At 41.7% G+C, this 25,615-nt stretch overlaps 2 protein-coding genes across 11 annotated transcripts in view; one reads left to right on the top strand and one right to left on the bottom strand.

Annotated features, from left to right (window-relative positions):
- ECT2 (epithelial cell transforming 2) overlaps positions 1-14,775 on the bottom strand; it is a 50,284-nt gene extending 35,509 nt beyond the window's left edge. For 2 of the 7 annotated variants that reach the window (XM_008174585.4, XM_024111063.3), the window contains exons 1-10: positions 14,635-14,775; positions 10,724-10,844; positions 9,962-10,120; positions 7,267-7,346; positions 7,075-7,167; positions 5,784-5,966; positions 3,798-3,887; positions 2,549-2,656; positions 1,150-1,223; positions 873-1,003 (exon numbers count right to left, since the gene is read on the bottom strand). In XM_008174585.4, the coding sequence (XP_008172807.2) occupies positions 873-1,003; positions 1,150-1,223; positions 2,549-2,656; positions 3,798-3,887; positions 5,784-5,966; positions 7,075-7,167; positions 7,267-7,346; positions 9,962-10,120; positions 10,724-10,808 (1,003 nt within the window). In that variant the 5' untranslated portion in view covers positions 10,809-10,844; positions 14,635-14,775. Of the gene's footprint in view, positions 1-872; positions 1,004-1,149; positions 1,224-2,548; positions 2,657-3,797; positions 3,888-5,783; positions 5,967-7,074; positions 7,168-7,266; positions 7,347-9,961; positions 10,121-10,620; positions 10,845-14,634 lie in introns of all 7 variants that reach the window. The other 5 variants (XM_024111066.3, XM_024111064.3, XM_024111065.3 and 2 more) reach the window with 4 other exon arrangements.
- Positions 14,776-21,674: 6,899 nt separating this feature from the next.
- Positions 21,675-25,615, top strand: part of NCEH1 (neutral cholesterol ester hydrolase 1) — a 29,366-nt gene continuing 25,425 nt past the window's right edge. For all 4 annotated transcript variants that reach the window (XR_010590575.1, XR_010590576.1, XR_010590574.1 and 1 more), the window contains exon 1: positions 21,675-22,016. Coding sequence is in view for 1 of the 4 variants with exons in the window: in XM_065557750.1 (XP_065413822.1) it covers positions 21,879-22,016 (138 nt within the window). In the remaining 3 variants the exon portion in view is untranslated. The remainder of the gene's footprint in view (positions 22,017-25,615) is intronic.

Below are 25,615 nucleotides of genomic sequence, written 5' to 3' on the forward strand. Positions count from 1 at the left end.
TTTTTAAAAATAGTTTGGAGAACATCTTTGAGAAGGTCTGAGAATGAGACTCCCATAAAGACATTGCTCCGAAAGAGCAAGCCAGAAATAGCTTGCCTAGACACAGCCATCACAAATTGGAAGTTGTGTACATTGTAAAGCTAGCTGTACCATATGGGCTACAAGGACATTGAAAGAGGGAGACTCCTTGCCTCTGTCTTGATAAAGGCTCAGTTACTTATATAATGTTTGCATGATAATAGCTAGTGCAGTTCTATAGAATATGAAACAAACTTTAGGCACAAGATGCTATATATACATAGCACTGTAAGAACAGACCTTAAACCAACTGAGTCAGCCAAGTATTCGCATTACATTGTATTACACTATTGAAGGGAAACAAATATTTGGCCATAAGTTCTATACAAGTGATTTATTTTCTTGCAAATCCATTATAATAAAATTTGAGTACTACATGCTTCAAGTAACACTTGAACAAATATTTGCGTAATGTAACTTTGAATCAGAAGAAGCTAAGCATACACATGGCACATTTTTCTAACCAACTTCCCAAAAAGTTAAATCTTGACCATTAGATGTGGAGGAGGGAAAGGGGGGGTGGTGTGTGTGTGGGGGGGGAATTGTAGTAAAAGCCACAGTTTTGACATCACAGCATGGCAGAAGAAAAAAAAATACCTTACTTTGGTATGAAAAGTTTGGTTTTGCTACATGCTTTATGCCCCATGAGATCTAAAGTTAAATGTAGCTTTTTAAATGGAAGACCCGTTCAAACCTCCCTGTGTGCAAAGAATCAGCATTTTAGTTTTAGACAGATTTAAGATAAAAATGCATTGCCTATAAATTCCATTGCAAATGCAATCATTAACAATAACCTTGCATTTTTGTCATTTCTTCCATGTTAATTCTCTCATCATCGGAAAATCCAAGGAAACTTAACATGCAGTCCTGGAATGGGGGAACCTTGAACTCATTTCGGAATTCCTCATCAGCCGCACAGAAGTCACTTAAAAATAAATATTCATTAAAACAAGTTGTATATTTACAGTTACTCTTTACTATATAGAAGCTTACTTTAGTATCATGGGAAAAAAAGTCTAAATTGAGTGGGGAGGTGTTTTTTGGGGGGTGGGGGGGGGGGGGAACACTTACATTTCATTCCGTCTCTCCCAAGCCTTGTAAATCCACTCAGCTTTCACAATAGGAGTTCCCAGACTCACAGCAAGCTAGAAGGAAAAGGAAGTCATTAGCTATGACAAGTGACCTCTCCATTTAAGTTCTTTCCAAACCTGGAGAAAGATTCCTGGCAACATTTCTGATTTGGAAAATAGGTATTGTAAAAAGGATGAAGTTACTCCTCTCAGAAACAGAATCACAGAAATGTAGGGCTGGAGGGACCTTGAGCGGTCATCTAGTCCATCCACACACACTGAGGCAGACCATCCCTGATAGATGTTTGTCTAAACTGTTCTTACAAAACCCCCAGTGACAGGGATTCCACAGCTTCCCTAGGTAACCTATTGCAGCCCTTAACTATCCTTACAGTTTGACAGTGTTCCCTAATATTTAGCCAAAGCCTCCCTTGATGTAAAGCAAGATATTATTTCTTGTCCTACTGTTAGACCTGGAGAACAATTGATCACCATCCTTTTTGGAGCAGTCCTTAACATATTTGGAGACTTATGAGGGTCCCTCACCACTTGTCAAGCCCCCCCACCCCCCCGATTTTTTAAGTCTTTCTTCAGAGGTCACGTTTCCTAAATTTTTGCTCACTGTTGTTGCTCTCCTCTGGACGGTGTCTGTCTCACGCACACACACATCGACATCTTTCTTAAAGTGTGGCAGCAAAACTGGACACAGTACTCCAGCTGAGGCGTCACCAGTGCCAAGTGAAGCAGAACAATTTACCTCCCAGGTCTTCATACAACACTACAGCTAATATACCCATAATACTGGCCTTTTCCCCCCACAAGTGCATCATCGAAATAACAGTGTAGACATTCAGGCTTGGACTAGAGACGAGGCTCTGTGACACAATCCTACAAAGGGGGTGGATCTCAACCCGAACCTCTACGCTGCAATTTTTAGCCCTGCCGCCCAGGTCAGCTGACCACAGCCAGCTGCAGCTGTGCCACTGGCCTTCTATGGGTATGCCTACATTACAATCAAAGCATAACAAGTGCTCTGAAACCCCAACTGCAGTGGTCTCAGTTAACTTAATGTTAAGTACTTCATAAGAGACAAAATGCTTATTTTCAGAGGTTGTATTGGTCTGTAACAAAAGCCTTTAGACAAAAGGTTCTTTTAAAAAAAAAAAAAAAGACTGATTCTTGATTCCAACAGCTAAACAATTACCACCCATTGTTTTTAAAAGCTTGACATCACAGAGGTAAAGATATGCTGAAATCTTTAATCCTTTGTACTTAACCCATTTTCTTCATTACAGAAGTGCATCTGCTTCAAGTTAAACTAGAAGGTCCGATTTGAAGGGGGTCAATCTACACTGAGAGACTTTTTGAAGTGCTTGAAGTGCAAATTCAAGTTCACGTACTCTGAATTTGTCTCCTTGCGTAGAATTAGCCACAAGATGTGTAATTTTTGAACTGAAGTCCCTTCGAATAATTCCACCCATATGATGAACCAAGGTCACCAGCTTAACCTGAAGAGCAAGAGTCAGGAAGTAAGAGAATCATACACTTTTTGAAACTTACAGCTGTTAAAGAAGGGACAAAGGCAAGAGAGTTATATACCATACAAGTTACAGCGGAACTAAACTTAAAGCAAAGCTTTTACATGTTCATTTAACCTGTACTAGTGGAGTCATTTTTAAAATGAGACATGGTTGGCAAGCCATAAATGTTACCTGCCTTCGAAGTATTTAACATATATCAAATGTATTTTAAGGAAAACATCCAAGCCACCATTGCTGTTTTCACAGCTATACAGTTAGCAGTTCACAATGCTTCACAATTATCTCACCCCCATCAAAGTCAAAATTTACCTAGCAGCCCATAAAGCCACCAAACAAGATGACTCCCAAAATATCACAGCCCATTGTCATGCTGCCACTTCCATCTTTGGATTCTGGGCTATTAAAACACAGAAATGAAGGCTAACATACTTGGCTGGGGGGAAACCCCCAGGAGTTTAGAACAAATTAATGGACTGCTCAATTTGAGTCTGGCAGGACATCAGAGTTAACTCTTAGCTGTTGGAAGATGGTCTTGGCTCTGTGCTTCATGCAGTTGCCAGCATCTCCAGCAGTACAGTTTGCCTTGATACCATGCCAGAACACTGATTCAGTAGTGGCTTATATGATAGCAAGACACCAAGTGAATTATCAGTTGCTTCTTGTAAATATCAAAGTTTCCCATTTGACTACTGATCAGGAATGATGCTGCTTAGCTGTAGTTCTGACAAGATTACAGTACATGGTAGTGACACTCCAAATGCTCTGAACAGGATATCCAAGTTTTACTTGAGTGCACCCAAGAGCATGTACATGCTCCAACACAAGTGACAGGTCAAATTCTTAGGTGATCAACTCAATGCTGCCTAAGGGTTCAATCCCTCTCCCATGCAAGTCAGAGTCCCACGGTCTTCAACAGGAGCAGGAGAGAGTCTTAAGTAGACCCTAGAATCCTAAATCTGTACTCAAGAATATAAGCTTTAGTCACTGTTAGTGACTACATTGTACATTAGGGGTGATGTAACAGAAGACTACCTTGAACATAGTTACATGTAGATTAATCAGTCCAAGAAAGGGGAGGGGACAAGGATGCAAGACAAAATAATCTTACTAGTTCTTCTTTCTTCCTGAATCCTGTAAAGCACAGCACCAGATTCAACATACTTGCACAGTACAACGGACGACATGAGAAAGGTAGAGGCTGAAATCAGATAATGATTTGTTACAGAAGTCAGAACCACAAGCTATTAAAAAAAAGTTAAAAAAAACTTAAACAGTAGCTCTACAGGATTTTAACTTTGTTAAAATGCACTGATACTGACTGGATACCAATTAACAAGGCTCATTGTTTTCTGGTATGTCTTGAAATAAGAACTGCCAGCATTTTGGTGAAATGATTGAAGTATGTCTGTATCCTCTGCTGAAACAGTGCTGTAAACTAGTTACAACTGTAACTTTATCATAGGTGTCCTTATGTTTCCTATAAGATCATATTATACACTATTGTCCTGCAACAGAGTATTACCTCCCCAGCAGTTAGTATCTTCTTCTGCACCATATAGCAACCACGCTGAACAGAAGTCCCTGGCACTAAAGCGGTCTTTACTCACTCACTGCAGTATTCCAATGCAGAGGAGCATTTCAGATAATTTATTAATTTCAAGTAAGTGTTAGTAATTAGCATCTGTATTTCCTTAAACCTCTTCCTGGTACAAAGTATTATTTGTGCACTTCTCCTGTCTGTCAAAAATTCTACTTTGAATATTCTTTTGTCAACATCAGACGTTTAGAGGTGATTAGAACACAGTTATAAAATGCTTTCCATCTATGCCGGATACCCATTCTTGGGTGGTTCAAATGGTACTTAACATAGGCATCACTACGAGCAGTTTCAATAACTTTTTTTTAAATATATAAAAAGAGTTAATTCAACTGGACTCCTCAGGACTTTAATTCCTAGTAGCTTTCCCTTTCTCAGAATAACCTGCAAATAGCAATATAAGAGGGAGGGGTTCGTGTTGTCGCCAAGACTCTTGAAAGTGTTAAGAAAAGGAAGCAACATATTTAAAAACCACCACACTATACATTACATTAATGCCTTGTCTACACTAGAAAGTTATACTGCTTTAACCATCCTAGGTGCTACAAGTAATAATGTACTGGTATAGTTAAAGCAGTACAATCCCTCTAGTGTGGATGCACTTATAAGCATCTCTCATGCCAGTGTAAGTATACCTATTACTGTACATGAAAAGGAATAAACTATATGGTATAAGGCACTTTTATACCAGCTTAACTGCATCTACACCAGGACTTTTACTGGGGTGACTATTTTCATTAAAAACTTCACACCACTAACCAAACCAAGTATAGACCAGGTCTAATATCTTCCCAGAGAAATGCTGGAAAGTGTATCCCATGCAGTGGGGAAGAGAAGTAATTTGTGAACATAACTGACAGGCTTGAGCTACTTCTGCACATTGGCTTGGCAGTTGTAGGCCACTCACACTGCAGAAGTGCTGAGCAACAACAAATCCCAAGTCAAGTTAGAGCCAGAGGTGCTTACTTAAAAAAAAAAAAAATAAAAATAAAAAAAAAAAAAGGCCATTTAAGTGTGTGGTGAAACACTGACATGTGAATGACCAGAATTCTGTACTGAGAGAGACTGATACAGCTTTCAGCAATTCCTCCAGTTCAGAAGAATTTAGAGATTCAGAATAGCTGTGTCATCACAATACAACAGTGGTTCTCAAACTTCCGTACTGGTGACCCCTTTCACGTAGCAAGCCCCTGAGTGTGACCCCCCCGCCCCCTTGTAAATTAAAAACACATTTTTGTATATTTAACACCATTATAAATGCTGGAGGTGATGTGGGGTTTGGGGTGGAGTCCCGGCCCCCAGTTTGAGAACCCCTGCAATACAAGATCTTCATCTATGTAAATGATAAAGAGAGCTATATTGCAATTTAAATGAAATGTCTACCACAGGAAGAATGTAGTCACACTCCTCGTGTTAGTATTATTGACAACACATGTAAATGTCCATCTAAAAATAAAAGTAAAAGAATAGGTCATTTGCTTTCACCTGAATACTTACCTCTCCTTTTTGAGCACAATGAAGTACTATTGGAGGTCCAAGAACACGACAGTCAAACTTGCACAAGTTCTCCAAGATGGAATCTTGAAAGTCTGCTACAACGAAGACTGTCTCAAATTCTGGAGACTCAGAATCCCCAAACTCTTCCACTGATTCCATCTTTATATAGGGCACTTTAATTTCCTTTATTTTAATATTGTGTGGAAAAAATTTAAGTGTCAATTCATGCTACATACGTAGTAAATGAATGTCATTCTTAGATGATTTTTATCTTGAAGTGTTAAGAAATTTAGTATCAAAGACAACTTTACAGCTTTCACCAGTGTTCCAAAAAGTTACATATCCTGTTTAAAGATCTACAAAGAGGTGATTTTTGTATTTCTAGCACTGAACTAGTGATGATCTAGGTTTCTAAAATGATTTCTGATTCCGAATTTAAGGAATTGTTTAAGAGTTCAAAGTATTTGTTTTAATATTGTTTTACCTCTCTTTAGGGTATTTCCTCAGTCTTTGGGGGTCACATTGACAATACAAGAAGAGTACAAGACCAAATAATTTTGTTACATTAACTCAATTGGATACAATTGTTCTTGTACAACAGAAAACTAATCTTTTCCTTCAGGGCATCTGAATTTAGTTATGTATTTCGGACTAATGCATTTGTCAATAAAAATAGCAATTTAAAGTTGTAACTGCAGACCGAGAGATTCCATAAAGAAATGTTTCATGCTGCATGAAATTAGACTTTATATTTCAGAAGGTTTAATTACAGACTACTCTGAATCTGGAGGCCTTAGGTCCAAACTCCATTTTCTAGAATCCTTCACATTAAGAAAACAACTTAATCCTTACAGAACTGTTCATGCACCAATCTTAAATTGCAGCTCTTTCACTGTTGAATCAGGAAAGCCATTTAACTGATTATGAAGCTAGTTCATAGCAGAAACTTACAAAAAAGTCTAAGTTGTGCATTTGGCACATGGCACAGAAGTGTGCATTTGGCATTACATATATCCTCTGAGAGTTCCATATGCAAGTATGGAACACATTAAGTACACCAAATAGGTTAGTTCAGGGATTCAGAACAGACATTTAAGCAAATTGCATGGTTTCAAATTTAATACAAGTTTCTACTCAACTAGCTTCAAACTACACCATAGGAAACATTGTTTATTGTGCCTTCATCACACCCGAATATCAGAAATCATGAAGGTTAAGTGTTTGTGCACTCCAGTCCCAGTGAAGTGCAACATGCTGCATGCAATCATATACGCATAGATGCCTGACATACCATATGAATTATACTTTTTATTAGTTTTTCTTCTGATTTACCAGGACTAGTTTCCTTTATCTTTATAACTGGGACTTCCATTATCTTAATGGTCTGTGGAAGAGGAGAACTTTGGTATGAGATTACATTACTTACATGAAGTTTGTCAAAACAATATCATTATGATGACTGCTTTATGTTCAAGCCACATACCTCCAAGGCTTTCAAGAGTTCCTCGCGTTTCCCAGCTTCCTGAACTAAAACCACTCTGGTTTCAATCTGAGGCATTTCCTCTGTTCAGGAGGGGAAAAAGTTGCAATATTCATATCCAATAGAAAAATCTAATCTTAATGTTAAACAAAGCCATAACGTAGAGAAACATGCTAATTACACTGGTATCTTGCCAAGATCCATAGTCCTCTCTCAAAAAAGTATTATTTACAAAGAATACTTCAACTCTGAAGACTGGATGCTGCCACAACAAGCTTCTTTAAGCCAAGCTTGCAGCTGATGGATTACACAGTGCATCAGTCACAGAAATGTAGGTTTGGAAGGGACCTCAAGAGGTCATCTAGTTCAGCCCCACATGCTGAGGCAGGATTAAGTAAACCTAGACCATCACTGACAAGTGTTTGTCTAACCTGTTCTTAAAACCCTCCAATGACAGGGATTCCACAACCTCTCCTGGACGCCTATTCTAGTGCTTAACTATCATCCCTACAGTTTAGATATTACCACACACCAAAAAATAAAAATCCTATCTAAATCTGCTTTGCTACAGATTAAACCTATTACTTCTTGTCTCTAGACAAAGTTGCAGCCAGGCCACAGAAATAACCCAATGAATTTCGGACATACAAATGCACACCTGTGAACAATTAATAGCATGTGCAACACTAGTTTACTTAACCTTTCCCCATCAAAGGTGACCATTGACAAACACCTGTCAGGGATGGTCTAGTCTAGATAATACTTAGTCCTGTCTCAATGCAGGGGACTGGATGAGATGACCTACTGAGCTCCTTTCTAGTCCTACATTTCTATGGTTCTATGATTGACACTTTTTAGCAATAGATGGGTACTGAACAGACAGGCCTGTAGTCAAAGGAAAAAAATACATCATTCCTTCGACTAATTAACAAAAGGATTGTTTTTTGGTTTTTTTTTTTTTAAACACACACCTATACTGTCTAGTTTAGGTCAACAGCCTCCGTAGTAAGAATTTTTACTATAGTTTGATGAATTCACAAAAAGTTAAAGTAGTGGCATGAATTTAACCAGGCATTTTGTGGATACATGTTCTCCAAGCTTTTCCAAAAAGCTCTGCTAGTGTTCTTCACAAACATTGATGTCTATGTCATGGCCTATTGAATGGAAACCATCAACTGTTATTTTGTCATGCGAAACAAGGAAGGGAGACTGGGATGGAATATTTACTTTGAACCTAGATCAAAAGAGGTATTAATACGGATACTGTACATTTAGAGCCACTGCAAGTGACAATCACCACAAGTCACTAACAATCTTGACTGAATTGCAAGAGCCTCATTAGCTTCCAAAATGAAGAATTACCCTGCTTTTAATTTTACAGATATCCTCTAAATTAGAGGTTTGGGGTGAATGAAGTATTCAGGTAGAGACATCCATGCTGGAAATACCAAGAGAAAGAGGATAAAATCAAATACAGAGGAAAACTACATTATTTTGTGGGAAATAGAATATACTTTAATTTCTAAAAAGTCTCTTGGGGGTGGTGGTGTCATAAACAGATAGTTAAGGGTTAAGAAGTTCACCTAGCCTAGCTGACACCTGACCAGAGGAACTAATGGGGGGACAAAATGTTTCAAAAGGAAGGAGGGAAGTTCCCTTTGTCTGGGTCAGCTTCAGTTTTGGCCGGAGTGGAAAAGATCAAGGAATCCGCTCTTATCAGAGTAGTGAGTATTAGAAAAGGAATAAATAGATTTCGTTTATTTTCTTTTTGTAACTTGTCTTGGCATTAGGTGAATAATCAAATTGGGTATTCTTTTATGTAACTAAGTTTTACCCAGGGGAATATCCTCTGTGTTTTGAATCTGTTGTCTGTGAGAGTAGCTGGTATGCTAGTCTTTCACCTTTCTTTTTAAGAACCTGATTGATTTTTCCTTGTTTTAAGATCCAAGGGGATTGGATCTGGACTCACCAGGAATTGGTGGGGGAAAGGAGGAGGGATGGTTAAATTCTCCTTGTGTTAAGATCCAAACCCTTGGATCAGTGTTCACCAGGAAATTGGTGAAGAAGTCTCTCAAGGCTACCCAGGGAAAGGAGTTAGAACTTGAGAGTGGTGGCAGCAAGACCAGATCTAAGTTGGTAATTGAGCTTAGGGGTTCACATGCAGGTCCCCATATCTGTACTCTAAAGTTCAGAGTGGGGGTGAAACCTATGACAGGGGGCTGAGGGGGGAAGACAGGGGGTAAGACTGGTTTGTATGATTCAGGAGATTAGTAATCAATGTAGATCTTTCCAGATGTAGATTACTAGTTCAAATCTATAGACATCAGTAGAGACCAAAAAGCCACCCATCTCATGGTTCTTCACAGGCCTATGAAGCAAGTTGGTGATCAATGCCTATTCTTAGTAAAAAAGTGTCCACATCATAAAACCACCACTATGACTGGATTGATTCTTGGTACTTTGTGCAATGAGCAAGCATGAAGAATCAACTACTTTCACCTGTACAGTTCTGTTCCTTTCTAACAGCTATGGAGAAGGCAGAAACACTACTGTTGGTTCAGTACCCACTTTGTGGCTGTACAAAGGACTTCAGGCTATTGACACCTTCCCATTTAAAAATAAAAACAAAATAAATATATCTTCCAAGAAACAATATTCAAACAAATGTGACAGTATTGAAAAAGGCTTTTCCTGTTACCTTCAACATCTGAAGCCAATCCAATAAATATATTCTCCTTGGAAGTTTCTATCATTTTTGAATCAAGAACCGAAGAATCTCCCAAAAGACTCCTTCCGGTGTCAGTCACTAGCATACTGCTGTCAGTCATGATCAAGTCAGTGTTTCTCTCTTCAGCAGCTGCAAAATAAGTACCCAAAATAAGTTTAACCTGAACAGTATATATTAAAAAAAGTCCATAAAAAGTCCTGTGGAAAGGTAGATAAGTTAGTTTTAGACTTCTAAATATTAAAACTACTAACAAATCCCACTTACATGCGTAGTATCCTCTGAGCCTAGAACTATTTTAAGAGTCAGAGAGTTTACACAAACAACTATCACAGAAATAGTTTCTACAGGTAATTCACAATAGTTTATTTTTGAAGAAAACTATATGAAGACAGGGCATTTTGATAGCTAGGGATATGGGAGTAAAAAGCCCAGTGTTCCCTTAAAAAAAAGGGAAAAAAAAGTCAGCTTTAAGTATTTATTTTGATCCAGGATCTCAAGAAATTGCTTGCTTACTCCAGATAGGAATTTTGTTAAACATGGTCTGAAAGAGGTTCAGGAAGCTGGATTAACCACGTTATTTGCATTTAATTTCAGAGACGTTCACACTAAAAAGAGATGGCTTTGCATACATTTTCCAAAGGTGAAAGTTTGAAGAAAGAAGATTGTGGTATACAGGCCAACCCACTAGACTTCAGATTTCCCACAAGCGTTGACCAGATTTGTCTAGCTTACTATTGGAGTTCCTCAGGCCTGTCTTGCTGGGCAATTTCACTGATGCAGTCCTTATCACAGACAGAAAGAAAGGGTTCCTTGCCATCACCGGAAAGAATCATGGAGGCACCAAGTGCATTATCTACATACAGAATTATAAAGTATTATAAAAAAGTACTAATAAAGAACTCAGTGCAGCATTTAAATACAAAATTCTCCAGTTATCTGACATGGGGGTGTGGAATCAGTGAATTTACAGGATGCCAACAGGCAAAGCAGCAACATAAATTTCCCAGTGCTAGACAGTAAACTTTCATCCTGTGGAACCAGTAAGAGTAGACTGTTGAACATTAGTACCCATTCACAGAGTTCACTGTCCCACACTAAGGGATCCTTTGACTCTTTGTCCGCACAATATGTTCCTCCATCTTCTGAGAAGCTGCTTGAACAATTGTGAACTTCAGAAAAGGAGCTATCCCTGTCTCACGTCCCTTCACACTCCCACCAGACTAAGGAATTGACTAGAGAGCCAGGTCCACTTACCTGAAGCATTAATTCAGTTGGCCAGGATTCTCCTGACTAGGAAGAACCATGTTTTTGTAAGTGGGTTTGGAAATATGCAATTCCTGTGATCCGTCATGCAACTTAAAGTATTCGAACAGTGGTATGAGGGAACGTGAAACAGTATGAAAAAAAAAAGTTTCAGATACCATGGTACGGGTACTATATAAAATCAAGGAGAAAGTGCTAAGTATCTTTTTGCAGATCTTCTCTCCTCCTTATGCTCCCAAATGTACTATGCTTTTATTATTTTAAGGAAAGACATCTGCAAAGTGTTACTCATGGATAACCCTACAATTCACTGTGCTCAAAAGGGATACATATTTTTGCTTACAACACAAACAAAACTTGTAAAATACAATGCCCTTTTAAAATAGTAGTCTTTAAAGTCACAAGTTAAAACACTGCATGAGAGAGGACACAGAAATTCCAGGAATTTGGCGAATGGGCAGGGAATGCAATGCCTAATCAATTAACAAAGACCAACATTATTTTACAGACAACAAGGTTGATCTTGCATTATATACTGACATAGGTCTAGTCTACCCTACAGACCTATAGTCTGTATAACTACATCACTCAAGGGAGTGAAAAATGCCACACCCTTGAGCAATGCACTTATACCGACCTAACTCCACATGTAGACAGCGCTAAGTCAATGGGGGAGCTTCTCTCACCAACATACCGGTGACCTCTCGGGGAGGTGGATTAACTACACTGATGGGAGAATTCTCTTATCAGTGTAGGAATGTCTTCACTAAACACAGTGCAGATGCACTGCTCTGGCACTGTATGTTCTTTACCCTAAAGGCTTGTCTGCACATAAGAATTGCCATACTGGGTCAGACCAATGGATCTAGCCCAGTATCCCATCTCTGATAGCAGCCAGTAACAGAGCTTCAGGGAGACGAGTACAGAACAGGACAGTTGGAGTGATCAACAGGTCTTCCCCTCCCAGCTTCTGGCAGTCAGAGGTTTAGGGCATGAGGTTGCATCTCTGACCATCTTGGTTAATAGTTATTGATGGCCCTATCCTCCAATAGCTCATCTAGTTCTTTTTTGAACTCAGTTATACTTTTGGTCACCACAACATCCCATGGCAATGAGTTCCAAACGTTAATTGTGCATTGTCTGAAAAATTATTTCCTTTTCTTTGTATTAAACCTGCTACCTATTAATGTTATTGGGTGACCCCTGGTTTTTGTATTGTGGGAAAGAGTAAATAACACTTCTCTATTCAGGTTTTCCCCCACCTGTCACAATTTTATAGCCCTATCATATCCCCACCCCCAGTCATCTCTTTTCCAAGATTCTTGCATCTGAAGAAGTGAGGTTCTTACCCACAAAAGCTTATGCTCCCAATACTTCTGTTAGTCTTAAAGGTGCCACAGGACCCTAGGTTACTTTTTCCAAGATTGACGCCCCTAACCCTTTTAATCTCTCCTCATATGGAAGCCATTCCATACCTGTGATCATCTTTGTTGCCCTTCTCTGAACCTTTTCCACTTCCATTATATCAATTTTGAGATGGGGTGACCAAAACAGGACACAGTATTCAAGGTGTGGGAGCAACATCGATTTATATAGTGGCATTATAATATTTGTCTCATTTTCTATCCCTTTCTTAATAGTGCCCAACATTCTCTTAGCCTTTTTGACAGCTACTGTGCACTGAGCAAAAGTTTTCAGAGAACTATCCACAATGACTCCAAGATCTCTTTCTTGAATGGTAACAGGTAATTTAGACCCCACCATTATATATATGGGTCACTGGGATTATTTTTTCCAATAGGCATTACTCTGAATGTATCAGTGTTGAATGTCATCTGCCATTTTGGTGTCCAGTCACCCAGTTTTGAGAGATGCCGCTGCAACTCTTCAGATTCAGCCTTGGATTTACTTATCTGCAACTTTACCAATGTACTGTTCATTCCCTTTTCCAGATCATTAGCAAATATATTGAATAGCACAGATCCCAGTACAGATCCCTGGAAAACCTCACTGTTTGCCACTCTTCATTGTGAAATCTGACCATTTATTCCTACCCTTTGTTTCCTATCTTTTAGGCAGTTACTGATCCATGAGAGGACCTTCCCTGTTAACCTATAGCTACTTAGTTTCCTTAAAACCTTTGATGAAGGACTCTGTCAAAAGCTTTCTGAAAATCCAAATACACTTTAAGAACGGACCACCCTTATCCACATGCTTGTGAACACCCACAAAGAATACAAATAGACTGAGGCTTGACTTCCCTTTACAAAAGCCCTGTTGACTTTTCCCCAACAAATCACTTTTACCTATGTGTCTGATAATTCTGCTCTTTACTATAGTTCTTGTAAATAGCCAGCAGTTCAGAAGGACCCTATTCTTGCACAAAGGTCTTAAATATTTTACAAACATTAAGTTCCCCAGACATACCACAGTATGGTAGGCAAGAATTACACAAGTTAAACAAAGTATCAAATAAAGAGGAGGATGTGACGCCCTTGAGTTAGAAATGCAGAACAAAAAAGTCTATTAAAGCAGTATTTAAAACAATTGGGCGGGGGGGGGGGTGTGGCAACCTGCCATTAATGGTCACATGGAGTCCTTGCCCTAGTAACATGCATACAAGTGTAAACATTCAAAAATGTACTACTAAGCAAGTAGCAGGGTCTTTGTCCGCTTAATAAAAGCTACACACTGTGCATCCTCATTTTAAATAGCTCGTTTTTCTGTATAATTTTTGCAGTCATTTATATAAAAAAATAAAAAGTCTCATTCTGTGTTTTGAAACAGCCCTGAAATACTGGGCAAAAGAGAACAGGAGTGTATAGCTAAGGTGACAAGAAAAATAAAGTTGCCAACATACAGAAGATATACACACACATTCCGCCCCCCCACCAATGACTATTGTTAAAAAGAACCCCATAAGCTGTTTGGGGGAAGCACCTTTGCTGATGTGGGGTATTTGGCAGCACTGTCAAGGGCGCTGGTCAGTTTCCCCGCTCACGGGGCGCTTTCAAGGAGCACTGGGGGGGCAGAGGCGATATTGTTCAGGGGGGCTGTGTAACGCCACCCGCCTGGCAGGGAGATCTCCCGGCAGGTGCAGGCCCAGCCGGGGCTGCGCTCAGGCCGAGGGGCGAAGCCGATCTCGTCCCTTTACGGCCCCTGGGAGTTATTCGCTTGACAGGACGGTAACGAGCGATAAAAACCCGCTCGCCAGGGCTAGCGTCGAGCCCGCTGGGAGACAGGGGCCGGCGGGAGCAGGCTGCGCACTGCGCGGCCCGGGGGTCGGCTGGTTTCCGGCTAAGCCCTCGCCCGGCCCCGCCGCGCCGTAGCCCACCCAGCCCCCTTCCTTCTCCTCTCGCCCGGCCCGGCCCGCTCCTCACCGTCAAAACCGCAACCGGCACACCCTCCCAGGTACCATGAGCGTCCGCCGCCGACCCCAATTCAAAAAGCGAGCCGCCGCTCTAAGCGAGTCGCCCATTGGCTGCCAGGCAGCGTCAGCGCAGGCGTCCCTATGAAAGCCGGTTTCCCATTAGCCCTTCGCGGGATTGGCATCACGAGGTCCCGCCCTCCCTCACTTCGCTCTTTGAAAAGGGCTTGTTGTCCTGCCTTCTGTCATTGGGCCTTGCCCGTGCAGCTCGTTGCAAAGCGATCTCCCATTGGCCGAGCGGGATTCCCTAATCCCTAGGTGTGTGCATGCCTTTCGCCCAGACATAGGTCACAGGGGCTGAGCTCACCTAGGCTCTGATTGGCTGCTGGCGGTTTTCAAATGAGTCCAATGGCAAGATGGAGAGAGAAAGAGAGACCCGGATGTAGCTGCAGTTGCCTGACCTAGCGCCTGAAGGGCCGCAAGGGGGACTCCGCAGCGGCACAGGGCTGCTCTCGAGGCCGGCGTCTTAGGAGCCCCTCCCTGCTACCCGGACCTCTGCCCGGCGCCGCTACCCCCCAAAACACACCGGCACCGCCCATCGCCCCCGCCCCTGCAGCTACCAGCCACTGTGCCCAGCTCTACCATGGGCCCATCGCCGCTGCCCCCTACGCAGCCGTGGCGCTGCGGCCCCTGCCGAGCCCCCCAGGTCATGGCAACCCCGTTAAGACATGAAGTTACATCGGGGTCAGAGGTGAAAGTGAGCGGGTACCGCGTACCAGCGAGAGCCGGTACACAGCCAACCCTGCCGGCAGGGGGCAGCTCCCCCACCCACCGATTTAAAGCAGCAGCCGGCGCCCAGGGCCCTTTAAATCGCCCCCAGAGCCCTGCTGCCGGAGCCCTGGGGTAGCAGCGGCAGCCCGGGGCTCTGGCGGTGATTTAAAGGGCCCGGGGCTCCGGCTACCGCAGCAGAGCCCTGGGCCATTTAAATCACCACCGGAGCCCCTGGGGTAGCGGCAGCGGCCGGGGGCTCCAGCGGTGATTAAAGGGTCCGGGGTTCCGCTGCGGTAGAGGTGGCCAGAGCCCGGGGCCCTTTAAATCGCCCCCAGAGCCCTGCTGCCAGAGCCCTGGGGTAACAGCAGCGGCCCAGGGCTCTGGCGGTGATTTAAATGCCATGGGGCTCCCGGCCGCCGCTACGTGGAGTTTTTACCCACAAAAGCTTATGCCCAAATAAATCTGTTAGTCTTTAAGGTGCCACTGGACTCCTCGCTCTTTATCCGCAAAAACAACAACACAGTTGCCCCTGTGATACTTTTTACCTGACTGTGTTTTGTAGCCATTAAGATTTATGGTAAAATATGTATTTTCCCAGATGTATCTAGCTCAGCCCAGCTAGAAGGAAAACAATTTCTGTTCATTAGGATTTGTAGTCTCAGTGAGTTCTCAGTTAAGCTTCCTGATCTGGCAAACCGGAGCCACCTTTCCTCATTTCTCCTGAGGTGGTACTTCTAATATGCTCCCTAGAAATGTCACCTTAATAATAATAACAAGAAAAGCAATGTGTCATTGACGGTGCAGTTGTGCACATTCTTAAATGGAGTCACACAATCTTACTGCTAGCTCGCCCTTCTCACCCCATTTCCTCCCTACTTTTTTGTTAGCACCTTAGACACATATTAAATTCTGTCTCTTTAAGATCATGTTTGTCTAATTGTTCAGCAAACTACCTACGCCACCTTTGGGCATGATAAAAAGAATTATAAATAATTACTTTGGGCACCAAAAATACTGACACATTAATAAATTTAAAAAGCTTTGCCTTAAGGATGTTAAAAGGTATTTTATGATTTTGATGAAGACGAACTTTTGAATAATCAAATTAAATAAAAAAGAAGGAAAGATGAGTTAATTAATGTGAATGGCTCAGGTGACAGTCAGCTGACTCAAGTGTATCAAAACTGATATAAAACTAACCAAATCTAATGCTTTTAATTTCCTCTAATTTTAAGTTGTCTCTAATATTAAAGCTTTGTGATCTGGAAAGGAATATTTTTGTATGTACTCATCATCTTATGAAAGGCCCAATTTAGTAAGTTCTGACTGTCAAATTAAAAAGAATTTGACTGATGCCCTTCTAACCTAATTATTATATGTCAAAATTAAACATTTTGATAGTATTCATCCTTTTTATATGAGGGATTCTTACTAGTCTAGGTATCTTGAGGACTAAGAACTTGATCCAAAGCCCACTGAAGTCAGTGTGAGTCTTTCCTTTGACTTCAATGGGCTTTAGGTCAGATCCTAAGGGCCAAAGGAAAGGGGAAACTGTGATAGTAGGGATTGCTCATGCAAGTAAGGGCAATGGCATATGTCCCATGTAAGTAGGGATTACTTAGATAGATGGTCTCAGTTTGGGCACTCAAAATAATCAGCAGCGGCGGCTCCAGGCACCAGCGCTCCAAGCGCGTGCCTGGGACAGCAAGCCATGGGGGGTGTCCTGCCGGTCCCTGCGAGGGTGGCAGTCAGGCAGCCTTCGGCGGCATGCCTGCGGGAGGTCCGCCGGTCCCGCGGATTTGGCAGCAATTCAGCGACGGGTACACTGAAGCCGCGGGACCAGCGGACCTCCCATAGGCATGCCGCCAAGAATCCGCGGGACCGGGGACCTCCCGCAGGCATGCCGCCGAAGGCAGCCTGCCTGCCGTGCTTGGGGTGGCAAAAAAGCTAGAGCCACCCCGATAATCAGTCATTTATTTCACACAGTAATTGCAACACTTGTGCTGGTGATTTCCTGCTGTTCATCAAAAATTAAAAGCATTGCAGTGCTTGTTACTGTTTATACTCTCAAAACCATCTTGGGACCTGATCCTGCAGTTCCGAATCAGGTAAACCCTCATTGATTCCCAATTCCTTTCAACAATATCCTGCAAGGTGCCAAACTCTTCCTGTTACATTTGTGTCCCTTGTTACTTCACATATCCAGCAAAGTTCCTCTGGGCGGCATCCAGTGGCTCTTTAGACACTTTCCCAGTGTCCAGGGTTCTCTGCTAATGTCCCCTTCTGGAATCCTGATTTTGAACCTTTGACTTGTACCCACCTCCTGGTCTAAAAATTGCTGCCTAATCTTTAGAACTTTAAAACAGCTGCACAGAATGCTCGGACAATTTGTAAAGAAAGCAGAGCTATAGTCATAATGGATCAAATTCACCCGTGTGCCTAAAGCTAGAGCAAGGCTTAGGCACCACTTAATCTCTATTTTAAAGGCATAAGCGGGTCATAAGCTCTCAGCACAGAGGTGAATTTTTCCCATTCTATGCATGTGAAAAGCAGGAAGTGCACCTGTATATTAGCCAAATATTATATTTGAAAAACAAGTGTTACAATATCAAAAACTGCAAGGCTGTATTGATAAACTACCATGGAACCTGAATTAAACCACCATTCATCGGACTGACAAAAAGTGGCCCATCTTTAGGTAATCATTTAAGAAAGGCGGCTAAGAATTTTGCTTGATAAACTGAATGGAATCATATAAAAGATTAGATCAGAATGATTTGATACCAACAATTATATTATTTTATTGTTTCTAAAACACTTTTCAGAGTAGCAGCCGTGTTAGTCTGTATCCGCAAAAAGAACAGGAGTACTTGTGGCACCTTAGAGACTAACAAACACTTGAAATCCAAAACTTAAATACTTCTATATTAATGAACCCATTGAAATACAAATACTTTTCAATGTGATTTTCAGCAAATAAAATGTCACTTGCAGCTGAAACTTTGCTCTGCCTACCTGTTACCCTCAACACTGGCAACATAAACGTGCAGTTTATTAGGCCAGATCATTTCCTCCCACAGAAAGAGAATGTCAGAAGATGAAATTGCTAAGAGAACTCTCCACATTGTCTCCTTGAGGGCATAAAGTTTGTTTGCCCACCTCCATTGGAAAAGGCTGTGGGGCTTCCCAAGCCTGGTGGAACCCACAGGGATTTGTGAGCAGTCTGAGCAATCCAAGCAAGGCCCCGTGCCTCCTCATTGTCTCTGGTTGCTGTGAGCTGTCAGGGTCTCTCCCTGTCTGAAGTTGCCCCTGGGATCTATTGGGGTGTTCCACAGAAAAGACAGCAAGTCTTGTAATGTATATTATCGTTTCTGGGTATGTTTTGCAGGGATAGAGTCCTGCTCCCATCCCACTTCTCTTTTCCTGGCCATCCAGACTTCACTTTGTCCCTCAGCACAGAACCCTGTATCCTCAGAAAGGTCTCCATGGGGTCTGGAGGATGGGGGAATCCTGCCACAAAGACAGCTGACTCCATTTCTGCCAATTAACTGGGAGATACCATCACAGAGGATCAGTTCTGGGCTTGGATCTCAGGGGAATAATATGGCCATTGTATCTGATATGGCCATTGTTTGGCATTTCAGCATAAAAACTAGAAGCAACAAATGGAAAAATGCAAAGTGCAGAATCTCTTGCTCATGAACTTTGCCCCAGATTCTGCACTTCCACATATGCATAACTTAATGTGTGTGTTTGCAGAGTCCAGCCCTTTGTGCATATATACGTGTACCTTATGGAGACTGAATTACATGATTCTTATTACTTTAAGATAATTTAAAATTGTAAAAACCTTGGCAATACCTTGGAGTGGTTGCTTAAAGGCTGGCTTTCACTCTTATTGCAGGAAAAATTCTCTGCTCCTGTAAATTGGTGCTACTCTATTGAAATCGGTAGAGCTGTGCGTGCCAGTTTGCACCAGTAGAGAATGTGTCCCATATATTTTGCATGTGTGCAACTTTAGAAATGACTGAAAATTTGCTAATTTGTAAAAAAAATCCCTCACAGACTGAGACCTTGCAGCTTGTTTTTCAATCCACAGCAATTTTTTTAAAACCCAGTTATGAACTTCTGGAAAAAAACAGATTCTCCATGGAACTGCTGATTCTCTTTAAACAAAGCAGTATTAATGTGCAGCTGTATCCCTGACTCATTTCCTAATACAGTAGCTCTTTAACATACAACTTGCTCAGTAAACTGTATGTGGAAACAGTTCTAGAAAACACATTCTGCGTTTGTGACGTAATATAAAATTATAAATATTGTCATGGTCCTTGAAACCCCATTTCCTCACAAAGTTCAGGGATTTTCTCCTGCTCCCACTGGAATTAATGGATTTTTTTTATCTTTGACTCCAATGACAACAGGATCAGCTGTCAGCTTTTCATTTCTTATAAACTAGTAATCTAATTTCTCATGTCCATTTCTTTTAGAAAGCTTCTCTTTTCAGGAGCTTTACATAAATTGTGTTAGTTTCCTATGTCTTTTCTTATCTGATGAATTAATCTTAAAATAAATATTAAAATTAAGGCTGTGCTCATCTTTTATGTGTATTTTAATCAGGGTGTATATGAAACAAGCCATTTAACAAAATATTTGAATTTGTTTAACATGGTCCCATAAACAAGCACAAATATAGAGTAACCATTGGTGATGTGGAGGTTAGTCAGATCCATGCTGAACATTGTCATGTCTGTTACTTGGCATGACACAATGAGGTGGCCTCCACTTTGAATTTATGAGGGAAGAAAAGGATAAGAGGAAGAAGAAACTTGTTTAGGAAGGTGTTTTTTTTTTTTTATTGTATGTGAGATAAATTCTGCTGAAGTAGAAAGCAAAATTTGTGCTGTAGCCATTTGGTAAACTCCTGGCCCCATTGAAGTCAAGGGAAGTTTTGCCATTGACTTCAAAGGGGACAGATTTTCATCCCAAATCTACAGTTCCTTCCCTGGGTTTTCAACATGCCCATTCCAAACTACAGTATGTGCAAATTTAACCCTAGCACACATTTTTTAAGAAATCATCTCCACTTGAGGCTTTTTTCTCTTCTTTTTCTTATAGTCATTTACTACCTTCATCAGGTCAAAACCACCCCTTCATAAAAGTCCCCCCTTACTGAGACCCAAAGTAATGGATTCCAACATACATCCTTCATTTCTCATTTACTGACTCAGTGGTAGTTGACAAAGACAGATCTAATGCTGCTCATGCTTCTCTCAGTGGATTCTGATCTCTCCATTCCTTTCACCTACATTCCTGCCACAACATAGGTGCTTTAGTATTACAGGCTCTGTAAAATTAAATACAAGTACACCTCTACCTCGCTATAACGCTGTCCTCGGGAGCCAAAAAATCTTACCGCGTTACAGGTGAAACCGCGTTATATCGAACTTGCTTTGATCCACCGGCTGCCCTCCTCCCCCCCGGAGTGCTGCTTTACCACATTATATCAGAATTCGTGTTATATTGGGTCGCGTTATATCAGGGTAGAGGTGTATATGGATACCTTCCCTGCCCTACTGTCAGTCAGTGAGTCCCTGGCCTGTAGCAGACCTTATTGTAACTGACAATGTGTCACTGCCCAACTTTAAGCTTCTAAATGTGGGGGAGGTGGGGCGAGGTGAAAAATACATACATTGTTCATGGTCCTTAAGTGTAGTGTTGTTTTGATTAGCTGCAATCATACTTTTTACATATGTACTGCAGTGTATTTTGTAAAAATATTGCTCCCAATCCTGCAAGCCCCTCCAGGGTGCTTTGCCCATCTGGGCAGTCCCATTGAAGCCATTGGGGCTGTTCATAGGCACAAAGTGTACTGCTCCTGCTGCGTGTACAGTTAGGTCCTGGAGACTTGAGTATTATCAGATGCAACCTTTGCAGCACTTTGCCATTAACCCTTTGCTGGGGGGCAGACTGATGATTTGCGGGTTGGATTTAGGGTGACCAGCTGTCCCGATTTTATAGGGACAGTCCCAATTTTTGGGTCTTTTTCTTATATAGGTTCCTATTACCCCCCCCCCCCACCACCACCACCACCCCTGTCCCGATTTTTCACACTTGCTGTCTGGTCACACTAGTTGGATTACATAAATGCAGACTGATCCTGGTGCGGGTGCACCTACCGGCTGTGCGGTATGTGCTGTGTGGCTATAGGATTGCGATTCGAGTGGTGCACCGCATCACACTGTCCCCTAGATGTCTCTGTGCTCAGATAAGGCCCGAAACATGATGAAACGAAAACAATTGCAAGGACACAGATTGTAGGGGGACGGAAAAGCCTAGACTTCCTCCTTACGCGTCCTCTGATTGGCTTGCGAAGGTTATGAAACCCCTGAATGGGAGCTACAACCTTGCTGCAAACTTGTAAGGAGGTGTGAAACTTGCTTCGGTGCCTGTGCTTGTCCACCGCAAAGGCGGCACCGGTCCAACATGAAATCAGCCTTTGTTTTGCTGACTGCGTTGGTAGCCTTGACAGCCTATTACGTGTACCTGCCCTTACCCAGCACAGTGTCGGATCCCTGGAAGCTCATGCTGCTGGATGCCACTTTCAGGGCAACCCAGCAAATGGTAAGCTTGATCCATGCAATTTTATTCTCTCTTCGCCTTCCCTCGCCGCCCCCACACGCCCCTTTTATTTCTCTCCGTTGTAATCAGCTGAGGAAATGTCATTTGTATCCAAGGGTTGGTGTTCAGAGAGGAGAGGCGCCTCAGTCTTTTGCAGAAGCTGCTGCCGCCAAGGCGCCTCCGGGCGCGTTGGCAGAAATTAGCTCTGCAAATGTATCTGATCTTGATTTCTTTAAAGTACAATGCGAATACGCTATAAATTCTGCTGTCTGACGGCTCTGCACCTCTTGGATAAATTGATTGGTTGATTTACAGCATCAAGCGCTCCCTCTTCCTCCCTTGCTGCCTTTGCATTCAATGAATGAGAAATGCCAAAGAAACCCCTTTGTGCCAGCTCCTTCCCTCCCTTGAATGTAGTTGCGGTGGCTGATGGACTCTCGGCAGGGAATCTAGAAATAGAATCGGATCTCTGTCTCTCTCGCTCACACACTTTGTATAGTACATCAGCTGGGAGGAAAATGCCCCACGAGTCAATCCATTTAAAAAGCAGGAGGTCGGTCCTTATCTTGTTGACTAGGCTGCGGCTGCCCTTGGGACATTGGGGAGCCAGCTCCCATTGCTCAACACAAAATCAACCCTTTTCAGTTTCTTGGGACCCCCACCCCCTGAATCATTTGACAGTGGGAAGTGATGGGCTGACTCCATTGCAGAATCTGAAAGTAATTTTGTAGTCAGTCCCTACTCCTGGCAGGTAGGAAGGACAGCTAACCTCAATGTCGTAGACATTTGCTGCATGCCATAACCGAGAAGGGGCTGTTGATCTCTGCTTTACTTAATCCCACTCTCAGATCCAGAAGCATAAGGCTTTGGGGATTTCAGATGCACTGTATTTCCTTCTCTCTAGATGATGGCAGCCGTTTGTATGCAGTTTATTACATGTTGCCTTCTGTGCATTTCCTAAGACTAGAAACAAATTGAGTGCTTTCATCCTAGCAAAAACAACAAGGAGTCTGGTGGCACCTTAAAGACTAACAGATTTATTTGGGCATAAGCTTTCGTGGGTAAAAACCTCACTTCTTCAGATGCATCCTAGCTCTTTCCCCATCATATTCCAGGAAGACTGTAGGGTGGAAGAGATTGAAAGCAGAGGGAAAGTCTTTCAAATTAGGATTTGGGTGTTCACGAATAAACAAGAGGAGTCTACCTTTGTACACTGTATTTATTACACTGTGTTTTCCAAATAACATTTCAGCTGCTCCCTAACCTTTTCCCCACTTTAAATTTTGTTCTGGTGGTTGCATGGTGACATCATGCAGACCAGAGGTTACAAAACGTTTCACAGAATGGTTTTACATAAATTTAATTCCTCTTCTGTTAGTACAGTCTGATCTTTTTATAGTGATTGATCAACAACCATGGTTTTACCCTGCAGTATACGCTGAGGCACTTTTTAAAAAACTATTTTTGCCTGTAGTGCTTCGTTTTATAAAACTGCATACATGAAAAACACTTTTTAAAACAGCAATTTATAGCAATTTAAAAAAAATTTAAAGGATGTGTCTCAGCTTTTCTGTGGAGACCAAGACTGACATTTTAATAAGTCTATGGGGAGGGTGAACTGGTTTTTCACACACATCCTTGTAATAGATGACATATTACATTGGCCAAATGACCCAAAAGTGCTCCAAAATAGCTCCATTCTTCAATAGAAGTTAAGGGTACACAGCACTTACATGTTTGGGCCCCTTCATTTGTTCCCTATGAGTGTCTGAAACAGTTGGATTGTAAGTATCCACCATAATCAGTGCATAGATTTTTAAGGCCAGAAGGGCCTGTGATGATAATCTACTTAAACCCCCTACATAACATAGGCTATAGAATTTCACCCTGTAATTCCTGCATCATACCCATAACCTCTAGTTGAATGACAGCATATCTTCCAGAAAGACATCTGCTCTTGATTTAATCAGTCTTTGTGTACATGTGACTATTAGTGTATACATGCCATATGTCTCCACTATATTATTTATTTATGTAACACCACAAGTACATGGTACTGCATCCTCGGTAAAACAACAAACAGTCCCCGCCCGCAGGCGTTTACTTTCTAAAGAAAGAAACAAGTGAGTACAATACAGAACAAATATGGAGTGGAGTGTAATCTTCATAGATGGAACACATCACAGTACAGCTGAGCCTTCAAGAGTTTGTTTTCAGGAGCAAAGAGAGAGAAGGTGCTTGGCAGATATTAATTAGGAGGCTTTCCAAAGCTGAGTGAAAGCATAAACTCAGGAATGAGGGACTGTCTTTAAAATGGGAGCCTGAAAGACCAAAAACTCAATGTGTGAGTAGCTGAAGTGGTAACTATAAAAGTCAAGCCATGGCAGTTATTTTCAACGTCAGTTTTTACAACAAAGGATACTTTCAGTAGGGCTAAATTTCCCTCTGCCTCCCACAATGATTGTTACAACACTGACTGGTTTTAGGTTTCTTTAAATGTGATCACTGAACTTTCACCTACTCTTGAATGTGTTTTCAGCTTGTGACTGTTTATCACAATAATATTCCATAAGGGTTTGATGGCAGACTGAAGTAATATTTTTCTGGCTAAATGTTCCGATTTTAAAATCTCTGGAGTTCTTGTAACTTTTTCTCCCAAGAGCATGAACTTGACTTCCAATCATATAATAACTAGCTGTCCTCTCGACTATTCTGAAGGCATGTTATTAAAACAACTTTATAAAGACAGTGTGACAGTTAAACATTACAGTTTCATGGTGGAAATTATATAAAAAGTTTGCTTTCTAACTATATTAATAAACTCTAGCAATGCATAATGCAAGTCCCTGTCGTTGGTTAAAAAATGTAATAATATCTTGCATTTCTATACAGCCTTTTAGCCCAGTAGATCCCAAAGTATTTTACAAGCCCAGGGCTGAGCACTCTGGCCCTGAACAAGCAACGTAAGCACACGACTAATAATAATGACACCTACCTCTTATCATCAGTAGATCTCAAAGTGCTTGACATAGGAGGCCAGTAGAATTATCCCCATTTTACAGATGGGGATACCGACACAAAGAGAGGTGAAGGGACTTGCCTACCATCACCCATTAGGCCAGTGTCAGAGTTGAGACTAGCACCCTTGTCTACTGAGTTGCAGTCCAGTGTTCCATTCACTATGCCACACTGCTCTGAGGAGAAACCACCGTCTTATTGAAATCAATGGATTAGGGCTAGAGTGTTTTAGAGTACCTTACAGGATCAAGTCCATATATATTGATTGCTTCGTTCATTACTCAAGTGCAACCCTCTCTCACATGAGAAATAGCAACTGCTTTACAGTTCACAGCAGCACTCCACAGGACAGGAAATTAAGAAGAATATGAATTCATTTTAGATGAAGCTTAGGTAGGCTGAAGTCTTTATCTAGCTTGAATGTGGCCAAACCAAAACACAGATTAATACTTCCATGTGTTATGACTGAGCTAAAGGCTGAAATAGAAGTGCTATTGTTGTCTTTCTGCTGCAGAATGCCCCAGTGAATACTCACTAATGAATGTGATGAGATTTGGGGTTGTCCTGATCTCTTCAGGGAAGAA

The sequence above is a fragment of the Chrysemys picta genome, chromosome 9 (genome assembly GCF_011386835.1).
Source record: "Chrysemys picta bellii isolate R12L10 chromosome 9, ASM1138683v2, whole genome shotgun sequence".
In the NCBI taxonomy this organism is placed as follows: domain Eukaryota; kingdom Metazoa; phylum Chordata; order Testudines; family Emydidae; genus Chrysemys; species Chrysemys picta.